The sequence below is a fragment of the Quercus lobata genome, chromosome 5, assembly GCF_001633185.2.
Source record: "Quercus lobata isolate SW786 chromosome 5, ValleyOak3.0 Primary Assembly, whole genome shotgun sequence".
NCBI classification, from domain to species: domain Eukaryota; kingdom Viridiplantae; phylum Streptophyta; class Magnoliopsida; order Fagales; family Fagaceae; genus Quercus; species Quercus lobata.
In genome coordinates this window covers 63,891,499-63,903,755 of record NC_044908.1, presented here as the reverse complement: position 1 = coordinate 63,903,755, position 12,257 = coordinate 63,891,499, and the positions used below count along the sequence as shown (strand labels likewise).

The following is a 12,257-nucleotide window of genomic DNA, read 5'->3' as shown; positions in this document are numbered from 1 at the left end:
ACTGTTTAGAGTTTGAATCCAATACTTCTAAGAGTTTGAGAGTTACTCCTATGAGATCTGTGAGGTTCTGTACCTTCTAACTCTACAAGTACCTACTGGAGATCAAATCCATATTGCTAGTACTGGTGAAGTAAAGTTGTAGCCAAGCCTTCAGCTATCAAGTGTACTGAAGATCAAGGCATGAACAGGTGGTTCATGTGAGAACAGATCCAGATCAAGGAAGTCTGTGAAGTTCAGAGTCTAGTTTGGTAACTGTGTTAGATTTACTACGAATTGGTATTCTTAATTGTAAATCTCAACTTGATATAGTGGATTGTTCTCTTGAGATAGTTCCCCTCACATTTTTTTTTACCTTGAAACGAGTTGTTTCATTGGTTTTTCTAGGTCATCACATCTTGTGCTATTTACTTTTCCGCTGTATTTGTTACATGTGATGATTGTTTAACCTAGATCTGAATAATTAACCTAAGTAACAACTTGGCTAATAAATTAGGTTAAACATATTGTGTTTTTCAGTTGTCTAAAACTTAAGTCACAGACTAAATAATTCCCTCAAGTGATGTTGCATTCTCACTCGAGCAATACAGTTATAGAAAGTGTATTTTATGTAGAAAATAAAAAGGGAAACGAGTCTCTTAGAGTCCCTAACGGCTAGTAGTGATAGCATTGGTAACATTTTAGAGAGCTGTGTCCCAACATTAGTGACTTTTCAAAAGTTGCTTTTTAATTGTCAACTCTTCATCTATATATATATATATATATAAAACCGAAGTTTTTGAAACTCTCACAATTTTCCATGTCAGCATATTTAAAAAAAAAACATAAAAAAAAAAAACTTTTCATGCAACATAAAACTTTTAAAACCCGATAAACACAAAACCCAATCTCTGCCTTCTCCTTCCTCAGTCAAAACAGTCCCACCATACCCACAAACCAACGAGATCTCCTTCCTCAGACCCTATTTCTCCCGTTCCCCTTCTCCTTTCCCGTTTCACCCACAACCACCACAACTCAGTAGGCAGCAGCACCTCCACCACCCACAACAACCGCAACACACAAACCACCATAATCAGACCATATCAAACCCACAACCCAAAAGCAAAAAACGATTCTGAAGATCTGCGATTGCCCAAAGTTAAAGTCACTGCTGAACTTCTTTCCTATAACTTACAGAAATTCGAGATCTGGGGGAGTCCGATTCTAGATGAACGCTGCGAATCATCTGGCCGTTAGGGAGACGATATGGTATGTTAGGTTTGGTTTTTGATTTTGTTATTAATCTTGCTTTGCATTGCTTTAAATTTTCAGATCCCACACCCTCCTTTTCTCAGCCTCTTCGTTTATCAAGTTCCAAAATCACACACCCATTTGCAATTTTGGTAATTTTTTTTATAAAAAATTTATGTTTCCAGGCACAACCCACTTGAATACTAATTGTTTTCGTAGCACCATCACGTTTTGTATTCCAATCAAGCTTAAATTTAGAAATAGTATTGGCTATTCTAGGCTTTGTATTATTGAAATTTTTGTTGTTGTTATTATTATTGGCTATTGTTGTTGTGTCGTGTGAGAACTGAGTTTTCTTTTCTATGGTTATGTATATTATGGTTGCTTTGTTGAGTATTCACACACTGAATCTAGATTACAGGAACTATATTCTTATTTTAAAATTTTTGTAATTTAGGACTTTTGATTTATAGAAGTTATTATTATTTAAAAACTTTCATCAATTATTAATACTATTTGGGTTGTTGGTTTTAATTAAGGTTGAATGATGAGAAAAAACAGAGCATGATTGAAGACATCTACAACACCAAGAAGCAGAAAAGGCAGAGAAATAATTGAAAGGGTTTTTTGGTATTGGTATTTGAAGAGGAATTTGGGTTAGGGGGTATGCTGGCAAACCTATGTGTTTTAGTTTTTTATTTATTTGTTTATTTGTTTATTTAATGGTTTACTTGATCATTGTTAAAATTTGTTGTTGGAGCTTGAATATTGTAGTGTAGTCATTTGACAAATGCAAATTAATTGTTGTTTAATTTTGTTGCTTTAAATTTAAAGGTGTTAAAATCTGTTGAATAAGTTATAATGATCATTGCAATAGAATACTTGCTTTCTAAATCTAAATCAAATGACTAGAAGATTGTGCTTTATTTTAGTTTGGGATTTTCATTTGAACATATATTATGTTGGTTGTGTGTTTTATGCAGTTTAGCTTCTTGAAAGTATGTTTTTGGAATTACAATTTCAATGGAATTATTAATTTTCTGTTCCAATTTTGTTTTAGGCCCTTCTGTTTTGTTATAGTTTTCATTTTTTTTTTTGGTAATGAATATGTGTTGTGCAGAGAGAGTTGGAGAGAGATCTATGGGAGACCCTTCACTACTGTCAAACCAGTCCCCTTTAATACTGATGAAGAGATTACTGTATTAATTGTTAATCTGACACAACTGGATGAAGCATGGAGTCGAATATTATGTATATGAGATTGTTCTAGTATTGGACAGATTGTTTTTCTTCTCTTTTAGTTTTATACTCTTGCACAGATTGTTTGTTCTCTCTTCCGTTATTATTATTATTATTATTATTTTATCTGAATGCAACCAAATGACCAATCTTTGGAACTTTAGCATATTTTTATATATGTTTTATCTAATTATTAGGTGTCTATGTGTTGGGAGGAACTGGAGCATGACTATGAGAAGAAGAATGAAAAGCCACTTCAATCTGCATATTTTATAATTTTAATGAGAACCAAAACAATCACAATGAATCAAAGAGTAGATATGCAAAACTTGAAATCTTTGACTTTCAATTCTTTTATTCGTTTGTATATTATATGACTAAACATGTACCAAACATTGACTTTGTTATCATGCCATTGTTCATAATTGTTGGCGCATTCTAAGAAATCACAATGTGTATCACTATTGAACTCTTTTCTTTGTAAAAAAAGGGTATTTGGTATCAAATGCTGACTGGTAAAAATAAGCTGAATGGGTGTGTTTTGTTTGATTAAATGATGGAGATTGCTGACAAATTGTTTCTTATGATTTTGTGTTTATTTGTGTCTTACACATTACAATTAGGTGTTGGATTTTGAAAATTTTCTTGGTTTTAATAGTTGAAGGATGGGAGGGAGGAAGGTACTAAGCAAATACTACTCACCTGTCCAACCTAGAGGCTTGAGGGGTCAAGCACACATGATGCTTCCCATAAGTAGATGTTATTGGTGACAATTATTTATGTATTCGAAGGTTCTGATTCTACTGCAAATGTACAAACGCTTTGCTGAGCTTACCATCAAGACTGACCCACAAAATTTTTGTACATATAACATGGTTTTTGACTAAATATTTTGATTATATTCTTTTAATTCATTAGGTAGCAAAGACAATAACCATAAAAGAGAAGTTGGAGAGATGGAAGATGCAATGAAATCTTTAGAGAACAAAAACCTTGGATTTGAAAAGAAAAATGGACATCATTACTACACTGGATGGGATGAAATCTATGAAGGTATTATTTGCTTTACCAATTCTATTTTTATTTATTAAGGTAGGCTATCATCTCATAGTGCCACAAATGGAATCTTTAAGTCTTAAATAGACTGTGTAAATTTTAAGATTATGTGATGATAGATCAAAGTAGAAGGCTGTGAAGGTTGTCTCTAGCCTTTCAGGTATTGGTTTTTATTTTTTGGGATGCTCTTCAAAGCATATACTTGGTTATGTGAAGGCAATGTTGCTTTTAAAATTTCCTTCAAATTCACTCACTTTCTTAAAGTAATTTTTATTTTCTTCAGTTTATAATATTTGGGTCTTTACTTTTCGTTCAACTTTTATGGGTGCAGTTCTTTTTCTTGTATTTCATGGACTTAATCGGCAGACAAGGTACCCCCACATGGTACTACTCTTTCTCATCAATTTTCAGCTTCAATCTTCTTGGGTTTAATCCTTATTCAAATATGTTAAAACTTTTAAGGTTTTTGTTTTAATTGGTGGTAGTTGAGAATTGAGTGAGGATCTTGCAAAATATGCGAAAGTGTTAGAAGTAGGGGCTAATGGATTGGGCTATGAGCTGCTAAAAGACTTGGCTCTATCAGGTTTCCATTATTGGCTTCAAGGCTCTTTATTGTATGCATTTTCTTATGAGACATTTTGGCTCTGTCTTTGTATTCAATATTGAAGTTAAGGTAGTTAGATGTATAGTTTAGTGATTTAGGGAGGTGGATGAAAATTGTAAGTGAATATGATACTTGGCAGATTCTTTCAAACATTGTGCTTTCAATTGGAGTGACTAATTGGTTGCTATACATAAAGCTCAACTTGGACATTGATGCTGAAATATGTTTGAGGAATTTCATCTTATTTTAGTTTTTTATGTCACTCCTTTTTCAGATAATGATTCAAAATAGTTGTTTCTTCAAGTAATTTCTATTTGAAACTGAGGTAAACCACATATAGTTTCAATAATGTTTTATAGAAAGAGAATGATTGAAACTTTACTTTTAGTTTTAATATAGAGCTATAAGTTATTTATGAAATGTTTTCCACACTGTCATTTGACCCTTTGACAATAGATTAATAATTTTTTTTTTCCCATGTGGTTTCTTAATTATCTTTTTATTTAACTAGCCCGTGCATCGCATGGGTTAGCGACTAGTTAGTTATATATAATCATCCATATTAAATTGCTTAACTTTATTTGGTTTTTTACATTTTTTTTTTTGTGGAGAAAATGGTTTTTTACAAATTTGATATACCATATATAGTGATTCACAGGATTCTTTAAGATAACTATGTGTAGAATTCAGGTTTAGATGTATCTTATCTTGGAAATGATTTGCCAGCAACTTGTTAAAAAAAAGGTATGTATTTCCATTTAAAAAGCTTATCGTTTTCTAATGTTGTGTTTTTGAAATGAGATTAGGATAAACCTTATCACTCCCTCGACTCGAGTTTAGAAGGTAACGAGTAACAACAGAGTGTACAAAATTACGTACTTCTTTTCATAATAATAAAATAAGCTTGTCATCATTTGGAAAATCTCAAGAATTGTGACTCTTAAAATTAAAAGGAAAAAAAGAAAAAAAGGCATGTGGTACCCATAGGCCGAAATTGAGTTGTTAAAATTTTATATCATCATTAAAATGTAAGACCTAAGATTATTCATGATTGCAGAAAATCATACATTTGCATGGAAATAGATACGCCTGGTCAGGGTCAGGTCAGGGTGTGTCTGTGATAAAATGAGTTTTCTCACTCTTTTCACATGATCAAACAACCATGGGCTTTTTCCTCTTTTTTTGTTGGGCCACAATGGCACAATTTGGCCGGAAGAAAAGAGTATTTTTATTATTATTAGATTGTTCCCACTCCCACTCCCACTCCCACGTAGGAATAGCAATAGCAATAGCATCATAAACTAAGAGTTTGTTTAGATATTGCTTATTATTAAAAACTGAAAATTGAAATCATTGTAACAAAATAATTTTTAAATATGTGAATAGTGCTGTGAAACCTAATTTTAAAATTGTTTTTTTGAAAAAAAGTACATGTAGGTCTAGTAAATAGTGCATGAGATCCACTAAAAAAAAGCTAAGTCTGGGAAACACAAGACGCGCTTCCCAAATCCAGCCTAAGCATGAGTTTGGATACCAGCGTTTGAGTTTTTGGCTAGATCCCACGCCACTGTTTATGATCCAGCTAAAAACACAAAAATACGTATACCAATGCATTTTTGGGTTCTACGCACTATTCATACAATTAAAAATTTTTTAGTAATAAGTTTTTAATTTTTAACAAATAAGCGGTTTCTAAACACAATAGTCTTCGCTTATTATTAATATTAAATTATTATTAAGTATTTGACGTAAATACAATATATTATTATTTATTTATTTTTGTAAATGTAAAGGCCAAAGGGTTTTAGAGATTTTGGCGGTTAGGGTTTAGGAAAGCGGTATTTAATTAATTAATTTATTTTTTGATTTTGAAGAAATTACTTTTATATTTTATTAGGCTTTACACATTTTTACACTGAGTGAGAGTGAGAGAGACAGACACAGTGTCGGCCTCTCCCTAAAACCCTCATCACTCTCTCTCTCTCTCTCTCTCTTCTCTCTCCTTTCATCTTCTTCTTCTTCTCCAAAATCCAAAACACCCATTTCTCTTTTTTTCTTTAACAATTCAAAACGCTGCGTTCTAATGCTTCAAACCCTGAGGTATTCTCTCTCTCTCTCTCTAGGTCTTTTTTTTTTTTTTTTTTCTTCTGATTTTTGGGGAGGTTTATTTGTTTTAGTGTTATGTGAGTAGCAAGATTGTAGATTTGTATCTGAATTTTGGGTTTTTACGGGTTGGTTTTCAATGTTGAGGACTTTAAGGTTAGGACCCATTTGTGTTTTAGGGTTTTGTAAACCCCTAAATTTGTTTTTTCTTTTTTCTTTGTTGTTGTTTCTGTTTTGGGGTTTCTGTTGTTCTTGGACTCTGGTTCGTTTTCTTATTTTCTTATGCTATATAAATGGCTCGTTATGGTTTTTAAATACGAATTTCAATGCTTCTTTTTTTTTTTTCCCGCTTAGCTTGCTTGGTTTGTTCTTATGGTTCTGTTTGGCTGATGAAAAACCTATGAAATACAAAGGAAAATATAAAAGTTTGAGTCTTATTATTTATTTATCTATATCTATATATATTCAAGATAGAAATTTTACTCTAACTTAATCCAAGTGTATATGTGTGAGTTTGGAGGCTTGAACAGCGGCCCTTGGCCCCCACCCCACAAGAACTTTGTTCTTGTGGAGTGACTATCATGCCAAGAATGTACACTGGTTATTTATCTATTTTTTTGATAAGTAATAAATTTTATATTGTTTTAGCTAGAAAGTAATAAGTTTTATTAAAGAGGAGTTCTATCACAGGATATATATACATATAAGGTTTACCAAACCAATTCCTCTTACCATAGACTAGAGCACAAAACCACTCTTGGATATATTACCCAATGGACTCCAAAAGCCCACAATTCATTTGCATTGTTGCAATGCAACAACAAATGGTCCTCAGTCTTACCACTACCAATTTACCAAAGTGATTTCTCTCTTAATGAGATTGTCACCTATTGGAATCTTTCCTCATTTTGTTTTATACATAAAGAAAGACATTGTTTTTTAGAGCCTTTGCACCACCAGATGCATTTCATGGGAACATCACATCTCATGGGCCCTTGAAAGCCTCATAATGTGACCAAAGATGAAATTTATTATCACTATTCAATCTTCAGCTCATGTGATTAAGATGTTTGCTACTTGAGATATTGCAGTACAAGATAGCAAACATAGATTCAATTGACTCCAGTGCTTTATCTCCAAGTAAGAGTTAATTGAGGCATCCTTGCTAGTTGCAATGTCGTACAATTTTGGGTTCATCTCTTTCAATAATTGTCTCCCCACATGCCAAAACCTCACCCAAGCACCATTCTCTACGGGAAATCTCTCCCATCTGGCCCTAATACTTTTCTATGAGCTACATCCATGGTACTCCTAACCTCCTCATTGACAATCGACCCCAATTCTTCCCTTATATATATTTTTGGCAGTTCCCTCTCTGTATTGAAAGATGGAAAATTGAGAGAACCTGAACTAAGTCGCAAACAAGCTTAATAAGTTTTGGGTATAAATCTAATTTTATAATTTTTAATACTCTCATCAGCAAACATGATATGAAAACAAAAGAAATGAATTTTAATTTTCAATCCTAGATGGACTATTTGTGGTTTTAGTTGTTTCAAAGTTTTTATAATTTTTATTGCTGAAGATTTTGCTAATAGGAAAAGGCATATAACTTGAGGAATATGAGTCACAAGAGGACCATTCCCAAGCATGTTTTTATTCTTCTTGTCTTGTTCTACGAGCTCTGTGCCTGTTTAACTATTAATGTGTAGTATTTAGATGGAATTTTATGATTTGTTAAAATATGGAAATTAATTTATGTATCTGATAGGTTTGGCTATTTTCTTTGGAGTTCAATGTATATATTGTACATGGCATTAATATGCTTCTTAATCTGGCTCAATTACTCTCTTCTATTTTGTTACTACTATTAGATTGATCTTGTTTGCCAATTTTACTTAATGCTTTGGGCTTTTGTGGTTTTTGCTGAATTTTTTAGTTTTCACAGATGATTTTTACAGGAGCTTTTGCTTCAGCTTAAGATTTTTGATGAATTTTGCATTATGCATATGGTTACTGAACTTTGTATTTGATTAGTGGACAAATGCTTCTGGTGTTTGTACTTTTAATTTGTTGGCGGATTTTGCTTGATAATTGTAGTTTCCATGCATCATAGTTTAGTTGTAATGCTGGTAGTACACTGTCTGTGTGCTTTGGTTCCTTGTATGATTTCATTTTTTTCAATGAAGCATTATTACTGATAAAAAAAAATTGTATTTGGTTATATTCTTAACTACAAGAGTGCAATAAGATGTCTTTAAAAAATTGTCATCATGACTAGGGACTCTGGTAAAAAAAGAAAATAAGATGATTTTAACCTTATAAAAGGAAAGTTCAAGTATAGGAGCCAAATTTGGTCATTTAGGAGCACCTAAAAAACTCGAGTTTAGATAGCCAATAGATGCAGAATTGTTGCTGGGAGGAATAGGTTTTGAATCTAATAATAATTTCTAAGGCATGGATTGAAAGCAAAGAGAGAGATTAAATAAAAGCTGAATGCTCCTTATTTTGAGGAGATGTTAATTCATTGAGTCACATTCTTTCTTTGCCAATTTCAACTCTAGACATGAACTACTGTGTTTTAATCCTTTTAATTAATTGCAGGGATATATTCATGGTAGAGGAGGGCTAGAGATAGGTTTTCTGAATTACTTCAAATATCATATTATCAACTTACTTCAGTGTCCTGGTAGCTAACAAGCGTTTATTTATTGAGTTATCCCGTGGTTTCCTATCACATATGCCACCTAAAAAGGAAAAACGAAATTTGATTATCTACAATCTGATTTGGTTTCTTCCCATTTATTGGTTACTTTGAAAATTTTTTTTACCGTTTATCAAAGAATGATGGTGAGTGCTTATATATATATATTTTTTTTTGCAAAGATACCACATTCTTATCAAAAAACGAAAACACTTTTTCTTTTGTAAAAGAAAAGAGAGAGATCATCTGGAGAAATTTCTATCACAGATTGTTGTATGTATAGGGTAACAAAAAGAAGGATGCTTTTGGGATTTGAGTACTGTCGTCAGACTAAGGGATTTTGTTTTAATAAAGAATGACCACCACCTCTCCCTTTCTTATGTCATGTTGTGCAAGTGTTCAACATTTGATGATTTTATCAAGGGGATTCATTTTTTTAGTGTAACCATGTGATACATTTTTGCTCTAAAGTTAATATGCAATTAACATAAAGCTTCATTTTTGGTCAGAAAATGCACAACTGAGGTATTTGAGCATTCTCTCATGTTGCAGTTGCTTTTGCAGTACATAACATTTCTGGAAAACTGAGTGGAGCCTTTAAGAAGAGCTGGATTAATATTAGCTAAAAGACACCGAGATGGCGCATGCGCAGGCTGGTCGCATGCAGGTTGCGTGCATCAGTGTACGTGGAGAAAAAACACCTCAACTTTCATCAAGCATAGTTGAAGAAGTAGATTCAAAGGATGATGTTAAAGCAGTTATTAAAGCTGAACCTCTGGTGATTCCAGAAATTCGGAAGAGAAAGCGATTGGGCCGTAGTCAACTTATAGAGATGAAAGCAGCATTACGTGTGGAGGAAAGCCAAGGCAGTAGTATTCAAAGTAACCGTAATCTAAGGAAGATCAACCGTGTAGAAAGATGGTCTGCTGAGAGGTGAAAACCATTTATTATTGCCCCAACAATTGGTGTTTATGTCAGTCTAATACGGTGATTGGAGTATGTGTCATGCAGGTACAAACTGGCAGAGAAATATATGTTTGAGGTCTTGAAGGCTGAAGGAGCAACCTTTAGGAACCCAATTTCCCGTCCAGCTCTAAGAACTGCCGCTCGTAAATGCGTTGGTGACACAGGACTGCTAGACCACTTACTGAAGCACATTGACGGTAAAGTGTCACCAGATGGGACTGAGCGGTTCCGGCGGTGCTTCAGCCCTAATGGAATAATGGAGTATTGGCTAGAGAGTGCTGAACTGGTTAATATTCGGCGGGAGGCTGGGTGGCAGGATCCTTACTGGGTTCCACCAGATATGAGGGCAGGTAATGGCCCTTCCCAAGACACTGTTTCTGCTGGGGAACTGATGCTGCTTAAAACAGAAATGGTCAAACTGAGAAGGTAGTGATTTGGAACTTAAAATTTTAATCATAAAAGGGAAATCATTGTCATTGCTATTAGGATTGCCCTTAAAATTGTTCTTATGCATAAACAGAGATATGCAGGAGCTGGTATCCAAGAATCAAGAGCAAGATCACGCGGAGGTGAATTTTGAACATCTCACTTATAATATAATCTACTATTTTTAATATTGATTTATGAAGCCCCAATTTGGATATTTTATTGACAGCTGATGCACAAGGATCTGTTGAAATATAAAGCTACTGTTGATGAACGCCTGAAGGAGATTACAAAGTCTTTGGTGGGAATGAAGGTATACACTACCATCCATCTTTCAGCTTCTGAGAATTTGATAGATAGAAATGATAGGATGGAATCTTGTTTGCTCTTAGACCAGTAGGACATGTTTTTGTAAATTCAGCTCAGTGAAGCTCCATCGGATTTTGTTTGTTGACAGGGGATGCATGAGGAATTGATAGCATGGAAAGCTCAAGTTGAGCAGCAGCTGATGGAAATTAAAAATTCTTTGAGCAGCGCACAGGCATCAAAGCAAGACACTACCTTCAGTCCTCCTAATTCTGAAAGATGGGAAGATTGGCTTGAGGGCAGTAACTTAGATAATATCCAGGGGAATGAACTTGTACCTTTTTATGAGAGCACAGATCTGTTTAATGATAAGCAGTTGCAAATTCCCTACTCAGCCATACCACCTCAGATGATGCCTGGTAATAGCTCATCTGAGGACCCTGTCTGTGCTGGAGATTTAGAGCCAGTTAAGGAAGAAATGGCCAAAATGGAAAGGTAATTGTACTAGGTAACTCTAATTTTATAAGAAATTTGTATTGGTTGATCTTACTTGTGCCCTCCATTTTTTGCATCAAAATAGAGATGTGTCAGAGCTGGTGACCAAGAAGCAAGAGGAAGATCATGCTAATGTGACCCCAGATTCTTCTGCTACTGCCAATTCAAAGTCGGACATTGATAACTCATTACTTCCATTTCAGGTATGTTGAAAAGCAGATAAGTATAGGATAGTTTGATACCTAAATTCATATGTCAACTCCATAGAGGTTTTACATTTTTACCTTTTCTGACAGGAAATGATTATGGAGCTATTTAAGTGGAAGGATAAGATGGAGCAGCAGCTGGAGCAGATTTCAAATTCTGTGAGTTGTATGCAGGCATCAAATCAAATAGATTTTCTCCTGCCCTTCAGCTGTTAAGAGATGGAAATCATAGCATAGGATGTCAGTGTTTAGCTCCGTGTCCTGGAGAAGCATAGATACCTTTTAAACTAGTAGGATTTAGGTCTTGTACAGAAATTACAAGTCAAATGCGTGACCCCCCCAAATTTCAACCTTTAAACCAGTAGGTTCCATATCTAACCTGCAAGATCAGTCAACCTAATTTAATGAGCGACTTTGTCAACAACCGTGACTTAATTATGTGGTGTAAATTGTTGATATTTTGCCTTTTAATAGAGATAGGCATAGGAAGCAGTTGGTTCCATTGTTGGATGGTTTAGACCTTTTATAGGAATCTGCCTTTTCTACTGGGATTAATGACCTGTTGGCCTTGCTTATTTATTTTCTTCTTCGTTGATGTGATGATATATAAATATATTTATTTGACAGTATTCATAGTTGTGAAAGCATCTTGGCATGGATGAGTTATGACTTATGATAGATTGATGATAGACTAAAATCATGATGATAATGATGAGAGGGCAGGGAATTGGTTGTTACACATACTGGAAGCATGTGGAGATGCAGCTGGAAGTTCATTAGAGGCAACTGTGTATTACACGACACAATCCAATGATGAAGGCTAAGGTATAATTATGTGGTATGTGATAATGTTTTGTTGTGGATGGTCGTATAAGCCTCATTGTTTAACCCCGATGTGGTAGGAACCTTCTCTGTGGCCTTGACA

The 12,257-nt window shown here is 34.1% G+C and overlaps 1 protein-coding gene and 1 long non-coding RNA gene across 3 annotated transcripts; both read left to right on the top strand.

Annotated features, from left to right (window-relative positions):
* Positions 1 to 3,400: 3,400 nt before the first annotated feature.
* On the top strand, positions 3,401 to 4,220 carry LOC115988348. The gene is made up of 3 exons (XR_004091445.1): positions 3,401 to 3,519; positions 3,854 to 3,906; positions 4,008 to 4,220. It is a non-coding gene; the product is annotated as an uncharacterized LOC115988348 (long non-coding RNA).
* Positions 4,221 to 6,039: 1,819 nt separating this feature from the next.
* Positions 6,040 to 11,965, top strand: LOC115991985 (protein DYAD-like). Of its 2 annotated transcripts, none has more exons than XM_031116004.1 (8): positions 6,040 to 6,226; positions 9,498 to 9,866; positions 9,945 to 10,325; positions 10,420 to 10,468; positions 10,555 to 10,638; positions 10,783 to 11,126; positions 11,212 to 11,329; positions 11,423 to 11,965. In XM_031116004.1, the coding sequence occupies exons 2-8, from the start codon at positions 9,571 to 9,573 to the stop codon at positions 11,546 to 11,548; spliced, it is 1,398 nt and encodes a 465-aa protein (XP_030971864.1). In that variant the 5' UTR covers positions 6,040 to 6,226; positions 9,498 to 9,570; the 3' UTR covers positions 11,549 to 11,965. The 2 variants fall into 2 exon arrangements, with proteins under 2 accessions (XP_030971864.1, XP_030971865.1); XM_031116005.1 differs by having other exon boundaries at positions 9,486 to 9,866.
* The last annotated feature ends 292 nt before the right edge of the window (positions 11,966 to 12,257 follow it).